The 22,438-nt window shown below is 36.8% G+C and overlaps 1 protein-coding gene across 1 annotated transcript in view; it reads right to left on the reverse strand.

Moving 5' to 3' along the window:
• The window catches only part of kiaa0825 (KIAA0825 ortholog), a 167,184-nt gene that overhangs the window by 95,154 nt on the left and 49,592 nt on the right, over positions 1–22,438 (reverse strand). Inside the window, exons 9-15 of the mRNA XM_073839992.1 lie at positions 20,280–20,470; positions 13,024–13,206; positions 12,781–12,903; positions 9,552–9,691; positions 4,354–4,533; positions 2,304–2,522; positions 1,730–2,138 (exon numbers count right to left, since the gene is read on the reverse strand). Coding sequence (XP_073696093.1) covers positions 1,730–2,138; positions 2,304–2,522; positions 4,354–4,533; positions 9,552–9,691; positions 12,781–12,903; positions 13,024–13,206; positions 20,280–20,470 — 1,445 coding nt within the window. The remainder of the gene's footprint in view (positions 1–1,729; positions 2,139–2,303; positions 2,523–4,353; positions 4,534–9,551; positions 9,692–12,780; positions 12,904–13,023; positions 13,207–20,279; positions 20,471–22,438) is intronic.

Raw genomic sequence — 22,438 nt, forward strand, 5'->3', positions numbered from 1 at the left:
TTTTGCCAAAAGATGAAGGGTGAAGTTCATTTCCAAAAATTAATGAATTGCAAGATTGAAGCCTTTAAATGAAATCAAAAAATTAACTGGCAGCAGCTAGACAATAAAGACATTAATAGATTAGTTAACTGGTTAAACACTTTAAAATGCCATAATTCTGAAACAACTTTTATATAATGAATAAGCTTAATGATGAATTTGCCCCTATGGGCTTGAAGGAGAAGTTCACTTCACACTAATTTCCTAATAATTTACTCACCTTTATGTCATCCAAGATGTTCATGTCTTTTTTTCATCAATAAAAAATAAATTAAAGTTTTTGAGGAAAACATTCCAGGATTTTTCTCCATATAGTGGACTTTAATGATTGGCAACAGTTTAAAGGTCCAAATTGCAGTTTTAAAGGGCTCTGCAATCTGTCATTTACCTTAAAAAAAATAAAATTTCTATACTTTTTAACCAGAAATGCTCATCTTGCACTAGCTCAACTTTAACCATTATGTAGTCATGTTTGAAAGTTCACGCGTAGTTAGTTCTTCGTCTGTGTACTTTGGTTCAAAAAGGTATGGAAGGGCAAAAAACACGTTTTCTCCTCCAACCTCAAAATAATCATTACTTGTTTTGTAAATGGCGTTTGACTTTCTTTGCACGTTCGCTTTGCAAACACTAATGGTGCGTTCACACCGGACGCGAATGAAGCGGCAAGCGCGAGTGATTTACATGTTAAGTCAATGCAAAGACGCGAATAGCCATCCTGCGGCGCGAAACGCGCGAATGAGGCGCCGCGAAACGCGCGAATAGCGCGAATGAAGCGGCGCGCATTGAGCGTTTCAAGCGATTGCCGCGCGAAACGCGTGAGTTCAAAAATCTGAACTTTGGCGAAAATCCGCGCCACGTTAACCAATCAGGAGCTTGCTCTAGTAGTGACGGAGGCAGAAATCTGAAACAACAATGGCGGACAAAATCACCGTTGCTGTCTGTGGTTACTCGGAGCTGTACAATACATCTTTGGACTTTTGTAGAAACAGGAATAAAAAAGGATCTTGGTAGGAAGAAAGTGAGTGAGGAGGTCGGACAATCTGGTTAGTTTTAAAAAACGCTCTTTACTCAATTTGACCTACATATACATATATATTGAGACTATAAGCAAGCTAAAGCTGGCAAATTGAGCTCATTCACCTATTTTACAAGTACTTTCCCGCTGACGAGTGGCAGAAGCCCCTCCCATGACGCAAATTCGCGTCTGTTGTGAAGAAAATGTCACGCGCGAATGACGCGAATTTTACCGCGCGAATGGCGCGAGTAAACTCAAATGTTCAAGCGTTCAACTACGCGCGAATAGCGCGTTTTTTCCGCGCAAGTCGCGTCCGGTGTGAACGCACCATAAGTCCGCCTACATCACGAGTGACCTTTCCAACATTACTACGGAATGTGAGGTTAGGCTGTTTCAAAATGAGAATTTTTGGTTAAAAGGTATATCAATTTTTATTGTTTTAAGAAAATTACTGCAATTTGGACCTTCAAACCGTTAGCCACTAAGTCCACTATATGGAGAAAAATCCTGGAATGTTTTCCTCAAAAACCTTTATTTCTTTGCGACTAATGAAAGAAAGACATGAACATCTTGAATGACATGGGTGTGAGTTAAATATCAGGATTTTTTTTTTATTCTGGAAGTGAACTCCTTTAAATTGGGAAAATAAACCATCAAGCTCTTTCGAAATCTCACCTATCACAGCAAAGCTTCCGTGCTTTCTGCAGTTGCATGGAGGTCCACTTAGGCCTCTTCTCTTCCAGGCCCTGGAGCACCTTATGGACCAGAGGCTTGGGGACGCCCTTCTGCTGGCCCAGGCTGACCTGCAGACATTCTGATAACAGACTCAGCCTATCCTTGGCCCCTCTTTCCAAGGGCTGTCCAGACAGGAGCTCCAGGGTGTCCCCATTTTCTAGATCCTGACAGAGGCTGGCCAATAAGACCCAGAGGAGCAAGCCGGTAGACCTCAGCTGTCTGGCATGCTGGGAAAGCCTCTTCTCTGCCACGGTGAACAAGAAACGCACAGGCAGTGGAAGGGAGGCTATGGTTGAAGCAAGGTGGATGAAGATGAAAGAGAGGCCTTGGATAACTAGATTCATACTGTCTGATAAGAAAAGAGAGAAACAATGATGAAAGAGTTAGACTTCTTCTTTTAAATAAGTCTGCACCATTTTTAATATATATATATTTTAGCAGTAAAAAAAAAATCTATCAGTCAAATGTTTTATTAACAACTGAATATTACTGCTATTAATAAAGTTGAACTTACTCTTGCTGGATTCATTAAACTTTGGATCTTGTGGAATGTAGTTCCACTCTTTTGGAATTTTGCTTAGGACAGTTTCTGGTAGGTGTTGTGGAACCAGGGGTCCAGACTGGTCTTTACATGCCTGCATCATTCTGACCAGGTGGATCAAAAGTTTGGTAGTGGATTCACAAACAATGGACCTTATGTATTTAAACAAGGCCGGCTCCTCTTTACTGGAGTCTGGAAAAAAGAGAATAGTCCAATTTATAGAGATTTAATATTTACAGTGGTGGCCAAAATTGGTTGAAACATTAGTGTTTTCACCAGCTAAAAAATTATGTATAAGTGTGTCAGTAGGAAATATCAGTTTACATTTCCAAACATTAATTTTGCCATTATTTGTAATAATCCAGTGAGATTTTTAGTTTGCACAAGGAGTCTAACAACAGCCAGTGCTCCACACAGAGATCTGGTATCATCAACATCATCATCCAGTCTGTCTTCAATGGCATTAAGAAACAGAACAAACAGAGACAGACTAAATCCAGAAGAACTGTGGCAACATCTCCAAGATGCTTAAAGAGACCTACCTGCAAAGCTACCTGAAAATAGTTAATTTAATTTAGTTAATAGAAGTTAATTGATAAAGCAAATATATTTATGACATTATTTTTGACAGCATCCTCATTTTACAGCATTTTCACACAAGTGCCTAAAACTTTTAACAGTACTATAGCTTTAGTACTGTTTTTGAAGCATCTTGGAGACGTTGCCACAGTTCTTCTGCATTTAGTCTAAATACTAGTGTTCTAATAATTTTGGCCACCTCTGTATATCAAAACCTATTTTGTAAATTCATTAGATACTGTGTAAAAACAATCTTATTTCTTTGTGATTATATCATATTTGGTCACAGGACGTTACCTCAGAGAAGAAGAGGGACAGAATAGATCATTTCTTCCTCTATCTGCACTTTCATTTCCCAATAAATGTGTTTCATTTCATTTTTTAATAGATTTCAGTTTCTTTGTGTTAAATGGCTGTCATATTAAAAAGTATCAAGCCTACATAATTTTTGAAACTATTTAAATTACTTTTATGCATAGATTGTATTGTTTTACTGTTGTCCCAGACACAGATATGATGTAAAAGAGTGAAATAAGCATACATCTTTTTAATACTTATTGTGTAAAAATAATTAATATAAATTTGTAATTTATGCCTCACTGCATCATCATTGTGTCATGGAAATGACATCAATTCTAGGAAAACAAGGGAAAGCAAAATGGCTAAATTTTCCTGTCATGCATATATTTTTGGACATTGTTAGCAAACAATTAGGTACAATGCATTTCAAAAGTGTGTTTTAAGGGAATTACATTTCTAAACATTCACAGTGCCAAAAAGTACAAGTAGAAGAGACAAATAAATAATTCTAATATGGATCATTTTCCTGACTGGCCCAATTAGCTCTGCTAAATGGCACAATCAAGGTGCTAAGCAAGCTTTATAAGATTATCTTTAAGGAGGAATGGACATGGTCAATTAAGCCGAAAACACAACACCTTACATCAGACTAACAGCATACAATACACACTCTCCTACTCCCTCCTCTGTCATTTGTCTAATTTGTGCAACTATAATTACCTCTCACATGTAATAAAACACAAAAACATGAGAGCTTCAGCTTGGATTAAACCCCTTGAATCAAAAGGTGTCAGGTCATAATTGCAGTTTCTATGTCAGTATGCAAAATCAATACGGTAACCATTAACACAATGAAAAATGGTCCTGCTGTGGCTTTTACAGAGGGGAAAAAGGAAAAGGCTGAAATGTAAATAAATAAGCAATCAAAGAGACAGCTGAAGGTTTAATTATGCCTTTGATTTGATGATGGGCTTCCAGCTGGTCAGATTTGATATTGAGGCAATTAGGGGACACAGTGGGGGCACATGGTGATAGCGGTTTCCAACTGGACTACAACTGAATGGCCGCATCTGACTAAAATTGTGTCCTTTGAAGTCTTAACAAATGTAGGACAAAGCATGGAAATATTCTTGCATGGCTGCACCTGCTAAGTTGTAAAAGTGCTCCCAAAGGTGTCTCCGGTCCAGGTAGCCCTCTAGCGCTCGAGTTAAAGCCTTGGGGAGGGAGTTGAGGGAGGACAGGATGGAAAAAACAGCTTCCGAAAACTCTGCAGCTGCTGTCTGAGTATCAGGGGACACCTCTGTTCCTCCGTCCACACAGAGACCTGAAAGTATTATCATGGTTATTTTAAGTCATATCAAAAATAAAAATAACCACAATGCTGTAAATAACAGGGCTTAAAATATGATTGGTCCAGAGCAAGTTGGAGAGACCTCCAGGATATTTCCCGGGTCTGTCACTAGTTGCATCAGGTGATGCATTGACACTATTTCTTTAAGCATACACATATTTTAAAAAAAAAAATATTTAAAAACATAACATATTTGAACTCGAAATATGTCTCTTATGCTCACCAAGGCTGTATTAAATATTTAAATATTTGATTAAATATTTAAATATAAAAATGTTCTAATTTAATATATTTGTGATGGCAAAGCTGCATTTTCAGCTGCCATTACTTGAGACTTACCATTTAGAAACTATTAATATTTTTACGGAAACTGTATTCTTTCAGAATTCTTTGATGAATAAATGTTTAGTTGAAACATTATACAGTTGAGGTCAAAAGTTTACACCCCCCTTGTTAGAATCTGCAAAATGTTAATTATTTAACCAAAATAAGAGGGATCATACAAAATGCATGTTGTTGTTTATTTAGTACTGACCTGAATAAGATATTTCACATAAAATATGTTTTCATATAGTCCACAAGAGAAAATAACAGTTGGATTGAATTAAATTAAAATTAATTAAATTAAAAATGAGCCCGTTCAAAAGTTTACACCCCCTTGATTCTTAATACTGTGTTGTTACCTGAATGATCCACAGCTGTGTTTTCTTGTTTAGTGATAGTTCTTCATGAGTCCCTTGTTTGGCCTGAACAGTTAAACTGTCTGCTGTTTTTCAGAAAAATCCTTTAGGTATCACAAATTCTTTGGTTTTCCAGCATTTTTGGGTCTATTTTTGGTTCAAATGCTCACTGATGCTCCAGAAAAAGGTTTACACATCCCCATTCTGTTCAAAAATTTTCACCCCCCACTCTTAATGCATGGTTTTTCCCTCTGGTGCATCAGTGAGCGTTTGAACTTCTGTAATAGTTGCATATGAGTCCCTCAGTTGTCCTCAGTGTGAAAAGGGGGTTCAAATACACAAAAATGCTATAAAACCAACAAAAATTTGTGGGACCTGAAGGATTTTTCTGAAGAACAGCAGGCAGTTTAACTGTTCAGGACAGACAAGGGACTCCTGAATAACTACCACTAAACAAAAAAACACAGCTGTGGATCATTCAGGTAACAACACAGTATTAGGAATGAAGGGGGTGCAAACTTTTGAACAAGGGCATTTTTATAAATTCAACTATTAGTTTCTCTTGTTGACTATATGTAAACATCTTTTATGTGAAATATCTAATACAGGTCAGTACTAAATAAACAATATGCATTTTGTATGATCCCTCTTATTTTGGTGAAATAATTAACATTTTGTAGATTCAGAAAGGGGGATTTAAACTTCTGACCTCAACTGTATGTCTTTACTGTCAGTGTTGATCAAATAGGTGCATCCCTGCTAAATATAAGTATTAATTTCTTAAAATAATACAATGTTACCGACCCCAAACTTTTCAACAGTAGCGTATATAAAGTACTTATCTAAACAAAACAAACAAAGTTGAGCTTATTACATATTGCAAGACATCTGGGCCTAGCACAGGAAATTTATGTCTTGTAAATCAATACAGTGTGAAAGGTCCATTTGAAAGCAAAACAGCAATTGACTGTCTGGACAAACACATGAAAGATGAGACCACAACAACAAGATGTGACTGAATGCCCTTGTCCAAATGTTGTCAGGCCTGTGGGGTTGTAGAGAATGCAGGATGGTTGTGGCTTTGGTTCAGCCCCTGTCAGTCTCGCTTCCTAGAGATGACAGGCGTTTGAATAGGCGATTGAATGCAACGCAGCATTCAATGAGCGTCTTTGATAAAAAGCAGGCTGCTGTTTGCACTTTTTTGACAAATGTTGGACTGTTTTGAAATGACAGGCCTAAATTACCTGTCGTAGCAGAGCGTGCGGTTAGCTAACATTGCTTTGCTTAACAGGGATCCTGAATTCTGCTGCTGCTGAAGGACTGATGGGAATCGACTGTGCTTTCTTTTGGTACGTGTGTGAGGGACCCGGTATAGATGTCATTTTACTTACTTTGAGAGATTGTTTGGTGTCTTGTTCTTTATTTCACTGTAAGTTATTTATTTTTGTATCAAAGCTACATTTTCAGCATCATTATTCCAGTCCAGTGTCAAATGATCCTTCAGAAATCATGCTAATATACTTATTTTCTGTTCAAGAAACATTTATTATTATTATTATCAATATTAAATAAAAATTAAATATTAAATAAATTTATATTAATGTATAAGTGAAAAAATATTTTTAACAACTTTTAAAGACGTCACTAGTACAAATTAATGAAATCTGTAGTCAAATAATAAAAAAAGAAGAAATATTCCATTAATTCTCATTAAAATGAACATGAGCTCACATAAGCTATGCGTGTATAACACTTAACAAAAGGTTATTTAAAATAATTAAATTATGTCCTAGGCAGTGAGTAATTGCGAATCCAAAATAAATCACATTCAAAATAAAAGTTTTTGTTTATGGGTCAAAGACGTTAAGATGTCCACATCAAAAGAAACTTACAAAAGTGATTTTATGTCCATAGAATGCGGATTAAATGTAAGTAAAGTATTTTGGGAATAAAATGTCAAAATAATGTTACATTGTCATTCAGTGTAACACAATATTTATGTAAAAATTCAAACAACTCGCTTATTCTGACTGGTACATAATATTAAAATATATAAAAGAATAAGGGAGCATTTTAAATTGTATTGTGTTTTAAATAAGTAAAACATTCTTACTGACAAATGGCCAAAACCTAGCATAGTGGCAAATTTTAAAAATGTAGAGTTACAACTAATTAGTATTAGGGGTGAAATTAATTTGTCTTTTAATATGTCATAAATAGATTTTTGTTTTAAATATGCCTAACAAGATTGTTACACTGGATGACATTTTAGTGGGTGTCTTGGGGGGAAAATGTATGATATTTATTTATTTTTCCTCAGAAAAACAAATTAAACAGAAAACTTTTTACAAATTTAAGCCAGTATTACACTTACAGTTTTTATGCTTAAACACTTTTTTGTCTTGGACCCATGTATATATTTTATAACAACATGTTATGTTTATAATGTTTATGTTTATTAAATATATTTATATATAATATAAATTATATGAATATAAATACATATGTAAATACACCTTTCTGTACACTTTTTTAAAATATATACTGTATGTGTGGGTGTATATATATATATATATATATATATATATATAATAAATATACACAGTACACACACATATATAAACTAAAAACTTTTATTGTGGATGCGATTAATCGCGATTAATCATTGCCCAGCACTTAATTAAATAAAAACAAATCTAAAATATTAACTTGACAAATCTTACATGCTATAAACTGGTTTCATGGGAATGCAGGTTCTAGTGCGGTCTATCATGTCAAAAATTCATTCCTCAATTCCCAGTTTTCAATACACTGAAAGACAAAAAGGCATAAAAAAAAATAACTACAGGCTTTAGCAACAAAACAGTGGACATATATAAATAGCCACAAGGGGCGGTAAAGGGCTAGACAAGTTAATGACCTGCCTCTCCGCAATCATCCATTTACGAGCCTCCGGATGAACGGTGATAAATGAACTGCTGGTGTTTCTCAAGGGAAGGGATTCCACAAACCAATTCTATCCTCCGCTAACAAACCTTTGCAACCTTGACGTGTTGCCAACAAACACACCTGTTGATTCTCTACCGGGCCTCACAGATGAGTTTCCACTGGAGGGCCTTAATTGGAACAAGACATCGCTATCAGTTCCTCAAAGAATTCCACGAACAAGCTCCTATTTAGAGCACAGCTTAGCGCTAAACGCTCCCAAACTGTGCTGAGAGACAGCGACTCGAGCGAGGAACTTTAAAAGAGCTTTCTCTAAACGGTAGACAACCAAGCCACCGCGTTTCTTCTTAATTAGCTAGGCTGCGGCCAGGCAGTGTTGATTTACGGCGACGTGATTCCCACACCAGAGCGCGGAGGCAGACGTGCTCTCAGCCGAGCTTGGTTATTAATGAGCTCCGCCATAATGTGAATTAATGTGCAAGCACAAAACAGCCTTTAAAGGTTAGACTTTTCAGAGTGGAAGGAAGAAAGAGGAAAATCTTTAAAGGTCATTCACTTTGCTCTCACATGAGTGTTTATTACTGAGCTCTATTGATTCAGAAATGATGAGGAGGGTGATGAGTGCGATGATGAGTGAGTAAAACGACATTCTCACAACAGTCCGGATGAATCTCCGATGCGCCTGTGGACGAAACGCAAATCTGAGGAAGCTGAGCAGCACACGAGGTGGTGTAACATCCAGGTGGATCTGCCTTACTTCGCAAAATAATACGTATCAAATGTGTCTGATTGGGACGAGCCTCTCAAGACCTCAGCTAGCATTTACTTGTTAGCAAATTCAACAGAGTGTCATTTCAAATTTTAGACTAGCAATTAGCGTTTTCTATGGCGTATTTTGCGAGAATGAAAGGACTCAGCATGGTTCCTCTGCACAGGTGTTGGGCGACTCGAACGATGTTATCGTCTTGCGATCGGTTCACGAGTGCACACAACAGCCTATTGAAAATAAGAGGAGACGTGCAAAAAGAAGACCCATTAAAAACAGGTGCAGGCTATTAAGAGCAGCAAGGTCACTGGGCCATCCTTACAACTAATCAGTCTTTCCACCAATAAATTGCACTAAATTCATTTGTGGAAACCAATGAAAGTGCTGGCGTGCTTCAAAGAGCGTTTCCTCGTATTTTTTCGGTCTTCTGTTCAGACATGTGGAAATGAAGCAACATTTTGGCAAGCCAACTAAACTATATTTTTTGTTATTTCAGCATGCTTCATTAGGGCGATAGCAAAAAAAATGACATCATCTGGAATTTTTGGGAAGGGTACATGTACAGTCCAAGAAGTGTGTCAGGGCTTCAAGAGTCTTACGTGAGTATGAGATGATGATCTGCAGCAGGAAGCAGTCCTTGTGAAGTATGGTCTGCAGAAGTAGAGCTGGATTATAACAGGGTTCAGACACCAGTAGCTCAAACAGACATAAAGAGGATCCCTCGCAGGCCGGAAAATCCCTTAAACAACAGAAATAGAAAAACGAAGGGCATGTCAATGTTCAAACTGTTCAAATAGTTTTACGCATTTTGAAAGAACTATCTTATGTTCACTAAGGCTGCATTTATTTGATGGAAATATTCTGAAATATTATAAGTAGTTTCTGGGGTTCAAGCGTTTCAAAGCATTTGAAAAAAGACATTATTTAGCAAGCCTGTAACCAAGTAAATCAATGATTTAAAAAAGCATTAACATTTATGACTGTTACAGCATCAGCTGTGGTTCGATCTCCTTAACACTCTGCATGCTTGTTTAGAATCATCTGTCACATGTGCTCACCAGGTTTTGTGAAGTTTTGAGTTTTCCTTTAGGCTTTTGGATAAATTTGGATGTGCGTGTGTGTGCGAAAAATTGTGCAATGTATGCCGTAAGTCAAACAGGCTCATTGAGTTTAATTCTGATCGGCCTCCATTAACCTTGTCTAATCGGTGCTCAAATTTTATTGGTCAATGGCAGCCATTTTTTCTTTGGATATGCAAATGTCCTTATAGAAACTTGCGGCACTTTGGACCATGACCGTGCACAGTGATTTTCATGTTCATAGGACACATGATTGCATAGTTCACATGATTCCATGACTGCGTATTTTATGGTTTTTCCATAAGTGGCCGAGCTTGACAATTTTTTTCCTGTGACCTCAGACGTGACCTGGCGAAGATACCTCATTCTGTTCAAGAGTTATAGAGTAAGAGTTTGGTTCCGATCAGGCGAAAAACATATGACTAGTTTGCAAAAGTAGGTTTTTCAAAAAATTCTAAATACTTCAAAATGTTGTTTTGTCTGGCATGAGCCAAGGATTTCAACAACATAAGAGACATGAGCCTGTGGCTGACGGTTTAGGACTTATGAGCAATTTTGTAATGCCCCCGTCAAGCCAATTGGGGCGAGCCTCAGTGATGTTGTTGGTGGTGTGAGTACTACCATCCTTCTAAGTTTTAAGTCTGTAAGACCTATGCGCTTAAAACCCTAATAAGTTTTAAAATGTACATTATTCCTGTGATAGCATCACATGGTGTCACATGATCTTTCAGAAAGAATTCTAAGAAGCTGAGATAGATTGTTTAAATGCAAAACATCTTCAAAAACCAATCTGAAAGTTGTGATTTTGAAAACACTTACTAATTATTTCCGAAAGAAACATGATGCATTAAGAATTTGAAGATCAGGGTCAAATTTAACTAATTTTGTCTTCTGGGAAACATGTAAGCATTTTTTGTAGCTTCTGGCGGGCAGTACTAAATGAAAAAATATGATATTTAGGCAAATTAAGAAAAATTTACACATCTTCATTCTGTTCAAAAGTTTACCCCCTTGGGTTTTTACTTCTGAAGCATCAGTGAGAAATTGGACCTTCTGTAATAGTTGCATATGAGTCCCTCAGTTGTCCTCAGTGTAAAAAGATGGATCTCAAAATCATACAGTCATTGTTGGAAAAGGTTCAAATACACAAAAATGCTGAAAAACCAAAGAATTGAGGCTCTAATTGTTTGAATTCCTATTGTACTGAATGAATTCTGTCAGCGACAACTCGCAGAACAGTAAATGTGGTCACAGCTAACATAATAATGTGTTATGAAATGTATTATGAAACAAAACATACATAAATTTAATAAAAAGTCAATAGTTCATAAAGTTAGCAATAGTTATTGGGTGAAAAGCAAATGTGACACTAATAAAGACACAATAAACAAGGCAGGGTGAATTTTGCTACATAATAGGGGAACATTATGCTTTAGTTAAGCAACAGCTTTGTCATGTCAAAGGGCCGGTAATCCACCCGATTTCCCTCTTTTATGGTCCTGATAAATCTGTAAGCTACGCCATGAGGTCAGGTTTCATTGTGTCTTGATCTTACACTCGTGTAGCTAAAAAAAGACTCCTTCCTGTCCATAATGCTCCTTGATTTATTGATATTTCTTGTCTCTTTTATTGCTTTTTTATTTAATAATCCAAACTGTCAGTTGGTCGGAGTGTTTGAGTGAGGAAAAGAGTTTGATTTTGGGGTCTGGCCTCTTGGCTCAGGTGGGGCCCTCACCACGAGACCCTCAGGGAGTCTTGAACACAGCGAGGCTAAATAAATAAATAAAAATGGAGCAGGCAATAAAAATGCACTAATTTAAATCCCTCCGACTTCATGGAAGTGGAGCCGGTGGGGCTGACGACCGGTGATTTGTGTAAGCGGGATGATATCACGCTGGAGTGGGAGTCTGGGGGGCTTGAGGAGGGTGATGTGAGATGTGGCTGACATTCTGCCTGGCTTCACAGTCCTCCTACAGGCTCCGTTTCAGCCTTTCACACCCAGACTGAAGACCCGCACCGCATGTCAGCATAAACAGCATGACTAACTATGGCATCTGCATCTGGCCTGCATTAGGGCCGTGAGTCTGGGGGTCTGGTGGCTGCAGTAATGTATTAACTGTGTTTGTGTGCATCTAACACATGAACGAAAACTGAAAGGCCTCATTTGGGTGAGCTGCAACAACTCACTTTATTGTGTGAGTTATGTGTTTTTCATGTCATAAAACTTGAAAATGGGCTCAGTAATAAAGGTACAGAGCAATCTGGTGATATTTTAGTGTCCTAAACAGTCTTGGGGGTAATGTGTTAAAATAAGTATTTTACTGGAATAATTTTACACTATTATGTAATGTAATAATTACAGTAGAACACTTTTTGGAGGTGACAACATTTTAATAAGTCTACTATCAAACACAAAATAATCTTTCACAAAAGTAATTTCTGTAAAGGTGTCAATTTAAAACATACTTTTCATGTACTTTCAAAAGTAAAAATTTTCCAGAAAAAAAGAAAACCCTTTGCGCTACAATTTATTAATTTTGTGCTATATTATTACATACTTGTTTGATCAAACAATTGCAGCCTTGGTGAGCATAAATATTTAAACATTTATTTATTTATTTAATGTTAAATATTAAATGGTAGTGTAATTCAAACTATAAAAAATCTCTGGGGAGAAAATTACTCCAGTTAATCATTTTAACTGACTACTAGCTGAAAACTTTTATTTGTTGCTTAGTGCCATCAGTACCTCAGCAGCTTCTCCGTGAACAGTGTTGGGTTGATTACACTCAGCCAATTTGTTTCATGACTGTTCACTCCTTCTGGAAACTTTAGAGTTCTGCTGCTTCCTTCACAGCCTCCTTGAAAAACCCTGGAGAATAAAAACAGATATATAACATGTATATAGAGAGGGGAATACAGTTTGATCAAGGTACTAATCTTGCCTCTCCAAGTCCCAATAATCCAACAAGTTTATTTTGACTTGTGTTACCTGTACAGCTCTGCTAGAGGTGATGTAAGGATGAGCAGAACGGTCAGTAGCTGGTTACACAGGCTGTGTATGGAGTACATCCAAGATCCACGGACTGCATCAGGCCTTAGCAACTCCTCCACAGAGTCACACAGACTCCACATCAGATGCTCCACACACAGCAGAATAGCTGTAATATCAAGCCTGGAGGAGGCAATGAGACACCACTTATTAGGAATAACTCAGCTGTACTGTCACACTGTGTCCTAAACAACATTTTCTTTGAAAAAGGCAAATGTGTTTCTGTGTAATATGTGACCCTGGGCCACTTAACCAGTCTTAAGTGGCATGGGAATATTTGTAGCAATAGCCAAGAATTCATAGTATGGGTCAAAACTGTCAAAATGCCACAAATCATTTGGATATTAAGATCATGCTCCATGAAGATATTTTGTCAATTTCCTACCATAAATATATCAAAACATAATTTGATTACTAATATGCATCGCTAACTTCATTTGGACAACTTTAAAGGCGATTTTCTCAATATTTTGATTTTTTTTTTTTTTTTTTTTTTTTTTTTGCAGATTCCAGATTTTCAAATAGTTGTCTCTCAGACAAATATCGTCCTAACAAACCATACATCAATGGAAAGCCTATTTATTCAGCTTTTCTAATAATTAATACATTGCAATTTAAAAATATTACCCTTATGACTGGTTTTGTGGTCCATGGTCACATATGTGCTATTTATTAGAGCTACACTATATTGGCATATTTGCTTGTTGATCTTTAAATTTCAAAACCATGGATATTAATAGGAAGATTTCATTGGTGAATATTTCATCACAGTGATAATTTGCCAACAACACTGAAACAAATAGTAACCTCTAACCTTAACCTCAGTATAGAGCTGGTAGCCAGTGTTGGGGAAAGTTACTTTTAAATGTAATGTATTTAAATATTGCATTACTTCATAAAAAAAGTAACTAATGTTTCTTAGTTACTTGTTATAAAAAGTAATGCATCACTTTTGTGTTACTTTTTTGTCACCTGAGCTGGGCTTGCTTATTTATTTTTAAAGGTCCCATATCGTTCACATTTCTGGAGGTTTATTTTATTTGTTGATGAATGAATGAATGAATGAATGATGCATTTGTATAGCGCTTTCATGTGTATTTCCGTACACCCAAAGCGCTTTACAATCATATGGGGGGGATCTCTCCTCAACCACCACCAGTGTGCAGCATCCACTTGGATGATGCGTCGGCAGCCACAGTACAACGGCGCCGGTGCGCTCACCACACACCAGCTACAGGTGGAGAGGAGAGAGTGATATAGCCAATTTAATGGAAGGGGATTATTAGGAGGCCATGATTGACTAGGGCCAGTGGAGGGAATTTGGCCAGGACACCGGGGTTACACCCCTACTCTTTACGAGAAGTGCCATGGGATTTTTTGTGACCACAGAGAGTCAGGACCTCGGTTTAACGTCTCATCCGAAGGACGGTGCTTTTTACAGTATAGTGTCCCCATCACTATACTGGGGCATTAGGACCCACATAGACCACAGGGTGAGCACCCCCTGCTGGCCTCACTAACACCTCTTCCAACAGCAACCTAGTTTTCCCAGGAGGTCTCCCATCCAGGTACTGACCAGGCTCAACCCTGCTTAGCTTCAGTGAGCAACCGATCTTGGGCTGCAGGGTGATATGGCTATGGCAGGGTGATATGGCTATGGCTATTGTTGATGTCCTTAAGAATATATATTTGCGGTATAAGTGCCAAAATCCATCTCAATATATTTTTACAGCTCCTTTTTTAGGAGCTCTGTCAAAAACATGTCGATTTTGGCCCATCTAATTAATATTCATGAGCCTCTCTTCTGATTGGCCTGTTGTTTTCTGAGTGACGCACAACCAGGCCAATCACAGGTAACTACGGTCATGTATGCTGTAAGCGTAAGCGAGCTCAGAGCAATAGAGAGAGCTGATACTCAACAGGATATTTTAGAATGATCATTAATGTTTTTTCTTTTACAAACACCGAATGCAGTAGGCTACATAACTGTTGCTTTAGTAAAGCCCCTTTCACAATGCGCGCTGATTCTGGAAAATTACGGGAACTGTGTGAACCAAAGCCAGAACCTAAAGGCAGTGTTGTAGTAATGATGCACGTTATCAAGCGACTCTTCACAACGAAAAATAACGTTACGTGCAAAGTGGAATGAAGCAGCGATCATCAGGCAGAGCCAGCTCCTCACTATCAGCGCTGAAGCACAGTTTGTTCAGGTTAGTTTCAGTTTAGTGAAACGTACGCGTCGCATTACATCTCACATCCAAACGTCACATGGCTTTATGGGTTGTGTGTAAAGCACGCACAGATTCCGGAAAACAACTGTGAATGAACCAAATTAAACAATTCCGGAACAAATCGTGGGACACATTATCCGTGTATTTACCGGAATCGCTGTGTGAAAGAGGCTGAAGTTGACGTGCCGCTGGTCTCTTATATTAACGTTGTTCTGAAGCCTGTGTAATGATCATAGCTTGACATCTATCGACTGAACAGGGTTTTCTCCACTTGTTTTCCTGTTGTTGTTGCTCAATGGAATGGATGCGTTGTTGTCTGGGGGTTTGACAAAAGGAGGGTGGGACGTTGGTTTGTGACTGAAGGCGGTGACTTGAGTCGATCGGACGTCACATCGTTACGGAAGTCACAGCTGCTCGTGAAAATGAACAGCTACTTTAAGCAGGCTGTGTGCAGTTTACTGTGGATTGACTGTTTTGAAACTCATATGGTAGTTAGATAGCCCCTAGACCTGAAAAAAGCCAGGAAATTTTGATTTTGACGATATGGGACCTTTTAATAACAAAAATCCAAAAGTTATATTTTACAACTGTAAAGGCCCTTTCACAGCAAAAGTGAAACGAATAAGCCTCGGGCTTAAGAAAATGCCTCTGCCTTTGGACCTCATTCCCGATTTCTCTCAACATGGGACAGGAGAGCTGTCAGTGAATACATCGGAAAACAAAGTAACTTGCACTACTTATTTGGAAAAAAAAATTAATAAACTTGTATTTTCTTGTAAATGTGAAGTAATATGTTACTTTAGTTGGAAAAGTCATTTGATTACGTAACTCATGTTACTTGTAATGCATTACCTAAGACTGCTGGTAGCACATCCTGATAGATAATGAAATGTTTCTTTGTGATCACAAATTTATTATAATATATTAATTTGGCATCTTTATCTTAAATCTCCCTCTAAAAAATGCATTTTTTAGGGCTGGCTAATGCACATGCAGGTTCTAGAGAAAACAAGTGATGCCTCTGTCAAAAAAGGCAACTGACTCTTTTCATTAAAAAGAAAGCAACTTTCATTCTGATAACCATGAAAGAATAACTTTATTTAACTGTTAGATGATGGTAAGATGGCAAATGTAAAATACAATATACAATTAATTCATGTAATATACATTTAATAAAAAAGTGGGGGTTGGTAAATGTTTTTGAAAGAAGTCTCTCATGCTTACCAAAGCTGCATTTATTTGACTAAAAAAACAGTAATATTGTGAAATATTATTACAATGTAAAATATCTTTTTTTTTCTATTTCAATGCTTTTTCAAATTGTAATTTATTCCTGTGAAGGCAAAGCTGAATTTTTATCAAAAATATATCATTTGTAACATTATAAATGTAGTTCCTGTTACTTTTGATTTTAAGCAGACTTGCTGAATATACTTTGCCATTCAAAATTTTGGGATCAGAAAGATTTTTCATGGAAAAAGTTTTTTATACTCATCAAGGCTGCATTTATTTGATCAAAAATACAGAAAAAAAAAAACAATAGTTTTGTGAAATATTATTGCAATTTAAAATAACAGCACTTTTCAACTATTCCTATTGAAATAGTAAACTAATATTAGAAATTGCAATAATATTTCACAATATCACAGTTTTTTCTGGATTTGTAATTAAATAAATGCACCATTAATGAGCATAAGAGACTCAAGTGATCCCAAACTTTTGAACGGTGGTGAAGGTAGTAATTTCTTTAAAAAGATCCAAATTCTAACCCCAAACTTTTGAATGGTAACGCAAATGTAAAAGGGAAAATCAGCACTAACAATTACATATCCAGTATCAACCACTAACCAATAGTACTGATATACTGTATCACGCATCTACTTTCAATTACACATGTATCAGCAAGTGAAACCTCAAACACATGCATGTCCTTCTCAGTTCAAACCAGCGAACGTGTGTATTATGTACTTCAGTAGTCTCTCAGCATCCAGAGGGGTCACACTACCCACTTTGGTTTCCCTATCAAACTCAACTTTTCATCACCTACCACCATGTTCTGCTTTATAGCACAGCGAAAGTTCCCCTTTCCCAGATAGGAGAAAAAGAGAAGGGAGCCCATCTGCTTGGCAGACCCTGAGCTCACCCAGCGCCGAAGAGCTCATAACCGGGTGTCCTTGCAGCAAAGCTCATCTGCTGAAACAAAAACCGTTCCCTCCATTCATTCCTTCTCTGCGGCCCTGGGCGATCTGCTCTTTCTCATCAGTCCTGGAGTGGAGGGGAAGCGTGCTCTTGTGGCATCTTTAACCACTTTAAGTATGTGTTAATGCTACGCACAAGGCCTGGGCGGTTGGGCCCGGTCTAGCATGAAAGAACCGGGCCCTCCGCCAGGCGCTGAGGCAGGGCCATGTGCTAACAAAGAGAGACTGTTCTACAAATCTGGAGATCTGCTTTGACCCCTGGGGCCGAACACCGGCATAATCACTAAAGCATTCAACACTGTCTGCTAAGCCCGAGGTTCCTGATAGAAGGTGGGCTTGTGCTTCTCAGTGCCGCAGAAATACGGTAAGATCATTCAATCAGACAGCATGGATGACTGCTCTCTGTTAGAATGTGCTTGAGTGTGACCGCTGACCACAAGATGTAGACGGGTGACTTTAACCATGCATGGCCATTTCCTGCATGACGCATCTCCACAACGCAACAATCGAATGCACATGAATGCTACATAAAACGGTACATGAGAACTAAAGCAGTTCAAGTTGTTGTTGTTGTTTTTTTTTTTAACAGATTATACGCAACAGCCAGACTGTTACAAAATCCAGCATGTTCAAAAACTCTTTTATACTTCTTTGGGGTTGGAAATTGTGAGCCAATTGTTATGTAGAACCAGACCAATTTTTTTTTTTTTTTATAGTGGAAATGAATGATTTTCATGACATTATCGGTCTGTGTTTCATCAGTAAAATAGTGGTGAAACAAACACACACAAACAAATAAATTAACTAACAAACAAATAAATAAGTAAGAAAGTGCACATTTGGTATTGTTAACAGTAACAAAAAATAATAAAATGATTGAAAAATGATCATATTTATAATTATTTATTACACACACACATACGTATGTGTATTCACAAAACAACTGTTTTTGTAATAGACATGCATAATATACACTACCAGTCAAATGTTTTTGAATAGCATGATTTTTAATGTTTTTTAAAGAAGTCTTTTTAAAGAGGTAAAATTTTGAAATATTGTTACTGTTTAAAATAACTGTTTTCTACTTTTTTTCTACCTGTGATTTCAAAGCTAAATTATTATGATCCTTCACAAATCATTCTAATATGCTGATTTGCTGATCAATAAATATTTTGTATTATTATTACTACTATCAATATTTAAAACAGTTGAGTACATTTTTTCAAGATTCATTGATGAATAGACAGATCCAAAGTCAGTGGAAAGTTTGTGGGAAGAAATTATATAAATTAATACTTTTATTTAGCTAGGATGCTTTAAATTGATCCAAAGTGATGCTAAATACATTTATAATGTTACAAAACATTTCTATTTTAGATAAATGCTGTTCTTGTGAACTTTATATTTATCAAAGAAACCTGAGAAAATTCTACTCAGCTGTTTTTACCATAATAATAATAATAAATGTTTTTTTTGAGCAGAAAATCAGCATATTAGAATGATTTCTGAAGGATCATGTGACTAAAGTAATGATGCTAAAAATTCAGCTTTCAAATCACAGGAATAAATTGCATTTTAAAAATGATTCAAATAGAAAACAGTTATTTTAAATAGTAAAAATATTTCAAAATTTTACTGTTTTTGCTGTACTTTGGATCAAATAAATGCAGGCTTGGTGAGCAGAACATTCAAAATCTTAGGCCGCGTTTTTGCAGTGAGGGGCGCCTTTTTTGAATGGTTTTCTGTTGGCAGTGAGCGTTCTGCGCGCTGCTTATGCGCCCCGGGCGCCTCGCGTTTTCGCCGCCTGCTGCGCCTCGCGTTTTTGCAGGAGCGCTCTGAGCGCCTGAAGTTGAAAAAAAATCAACTCTGAGCGGAAAAACGCCCGACGTCATTCGCGTTTTTTCCATTGTCCAATCGAATGAATGGAGAGGCGGGCCTTCTGTTGTGGTGACGAAAGTTTACCGTTGCTTAAAAAGTCCGGAGACTGCAAGAAATGGAGGAGAAACTTTTGGTGTCTGTCGTGGGTAACCCGGAGCTGTATTTTTTAGGGTTTCTGCTAATATGACAGTTTAATTAACAGCAAAAACCAAAGATTTTAGAGCGCTGGCGCTATAATCCTTTGATTTGACTGACAGGACAGCTGTTTTGGTCGTAGCCTAGCAACATAAAACAACGGCAGCAAACTGCCTTTTTTTAAGAGTCACCAAAAAAAGGCAGTGCTGTGCGCCTCGCGTTTTTAGAACTAAAAGACGCGTTCGGTGTGATCGGGGCCTTACTGTTCAAAAACTTTTGACTATTTCACATAAATGCTGTTCTTCTAAACTTTCTATTTATCAAAAGAAACCTGAACAAATTCTACTCAGCTGTTTTTAACATAATAATAATAATAATAGTAAATGTTTTTGAACAGCAAATCAGAATATTAGAATGATTTCTGAAGGAACATGTGATTGGAGTAATGATGCTAAAAATTCAGCTTCGAAATCACAGAAATAAATTACATTTTAATGTACATTCAAACAGAAAACTGTTTTTAAAAAAGTTAAAATATTTTAAAATTTTACTTTGAATCAAATAAATGCAGGCTTGGTGAGCAAAAAAGACTTCTTTAAAACATTTAAGATCTTACTGTTCAACATACAAATGCACCCCCAAAAATATTATGTCTATGGAATAAAATAAAAATGGAATTATGAATGGAATCATCAAGAAACTGTAAGTTTCCCATTCCCAGCCCAGATTTTCAAACATCTTTCTTGTCTCGTACCTGATCTGGGAAACTCTTTTGTAGGAAGGTCGAGCTCTTGAGTACCTCTGAACTAAGACCTCCAGGGTCTCACACAGCACCTGGGCCAAGGTCTGCCGGGCCTGTGCGGGGGCAACAGCGCCCCAAAGGTCACTGCGCAGGCCTGTGAGAAAATAGTGCCACATCTGGATGGAGAAAGAACACCTTTCACCCTGAAAAAAAAAGGTGACGGAGACAAAAAAAAAAGAAAAAGTGAGACTGGTAAAGATATGATGATGATGATGATGATATCATGGCAAATAAATAGCAAAAAGAAGCAAAAGGAAAAGACAGAAGGTCTTTCCAGACAATCCTCCTCTAGGCCCTCATGGTCATGCCACCTGCACGCTGCACCTGGACCCCTCATTAGCACAGAGGGAGAGAGAGAGAGTGAAAGAGTGCATGGATACTTTGAAGTTTTAATCTGGATATTCAATCACTGCTCCTCTGAACATTACCCAGACATACATGCACACTGAGTCAAGATGGCAGAGACAGAAATGACCGGGTCATTCCTGTTATGCAGTACATTTCTCAAGTCTCATCACGTGTGACTTAATATATTGGATGGAATATCATAACTCATGATTTTAAAATGAAAATCACATTGTGTATTTTTTTTTTCCACTGCACAATATCTCAATTAGGTGATTTTATTTTTTAAATCATTTCATTTTTCAAGTTTAGACAGATGTTGCTATTTTACGAGCAACATAGCCTATCTAACTTTTAACATCAAAAACTGTCAATTTATTAAGAAATACCCCAGATGTTTCTGCGATTTTTCTTTAATCTGTTCACAATAGATCAAACAAGACAAGCATTTCTTTGAAATGTTGTTTTAATCTGATTTTATAGGTTTGTCCTGTGACCTCAATTTCACTTCCCATCCTGTTAGTCTTTTGCAGTATCCCTTTAAAAAAAACTAAAGCCAGTTGACATTATCCTCCAGGAAGTGATATCATTTTTGGCTAGGGGAAAAACAGCATAAACATGAGCAAGTATAAACAACAGATTTGATGAATTATGGGATGTTTTGTGGTATTAGCTGGTTTGTTTCACTTTAAAACAGAGGTTTTCAAACTTGTTGATGATGTCAAAGGCACTCAAATATGATTATGCCAAGAGACCTTTTTCCAAAAATATCAAAATGAAGGCAGCTATGCCCATTAAGAAAAATATTAAGTGTGATATTATAAAAAGTACATATTATTACTTTTTTTGGCTTTTAAACAAATTAAAATGGAAAGCCACTGAATAAAAAAATGCGACCTTTTATCACACTTTTATCTGACTTTGGTTTCTCAAAATTGCAAGTTCAATTCTCACAATTCTGACTACTTTTTTCTCAGAATTGTGACACAAACTCACAACTCTGACTTTTTTCTCAGAATTGTGAGATATAAACTCAAAATTGTGAGTATAAAGCCAGAATTGCGTGATATAAATTCTGAATTAAGAGTTATAAAGTCTATAACACTTTTGCAATTCTGGCTTCATAATTTGCAATTGCGAGTTTATATCACGCAAGTCTAAGATATAAAGACAAAATTCTGAGTTATTAAGTCAGAATTGTGAGATAAAAACTCACAATTCTGAGAAAATATCAGGCTTTTACCCCCTCAGAACTGAACTTCTTAATTTTTTTCTCAAAAGACATTTTTCCTTACAATTGTGAGTTTACGTCTTACTATTCAGACTTTTTCTCAGAATTATGAGATATGAACTCACAATTGAAAAAAGTTTACATTTAAAATTTTCCAGCATCTTCCTAAGGCTCCTTGGTATGGAATCCCATTTCCACCATGAAAAAAAGGTAATTGCGACTTTTTATCATGCAATTTTTATTTTCTTCACTTCTCGCAATTCTGACTTTTGTTTCTCAGAATTGTAAGATATAAACTCACAATTGCGAGTATAAAGATATAATTGAGTGATATAAACTCGCAGTTGTGAGTTAAAAAGTCTATAAAGTTTATATCTGACTTTATAATTTGCAATTAGTTTATATCATGCAATTCTAAGAAATAAAGTTAAAATTGAGACATAAACTTGAGATATAAACAATTCTGAGAAAATAGCAATGTTTTTACCCTTCAGAACTGGATTTATAACTTTTTATCTCACAATTCTGACATTTT

The sequence above is a fragment of the Garra rufa genome, chromosome 5 (assembly GCF_049309525.1).
Source record: "Garra rufa chromosome 5, GarRuf1.0, whole genome shotgun sequence".
Lineage (NCBI taxonomy): Eukaryota > Metazoa > Chordata > Actinopteri > Cypriniformes > Cyprinidae > Garra > Garra rufa.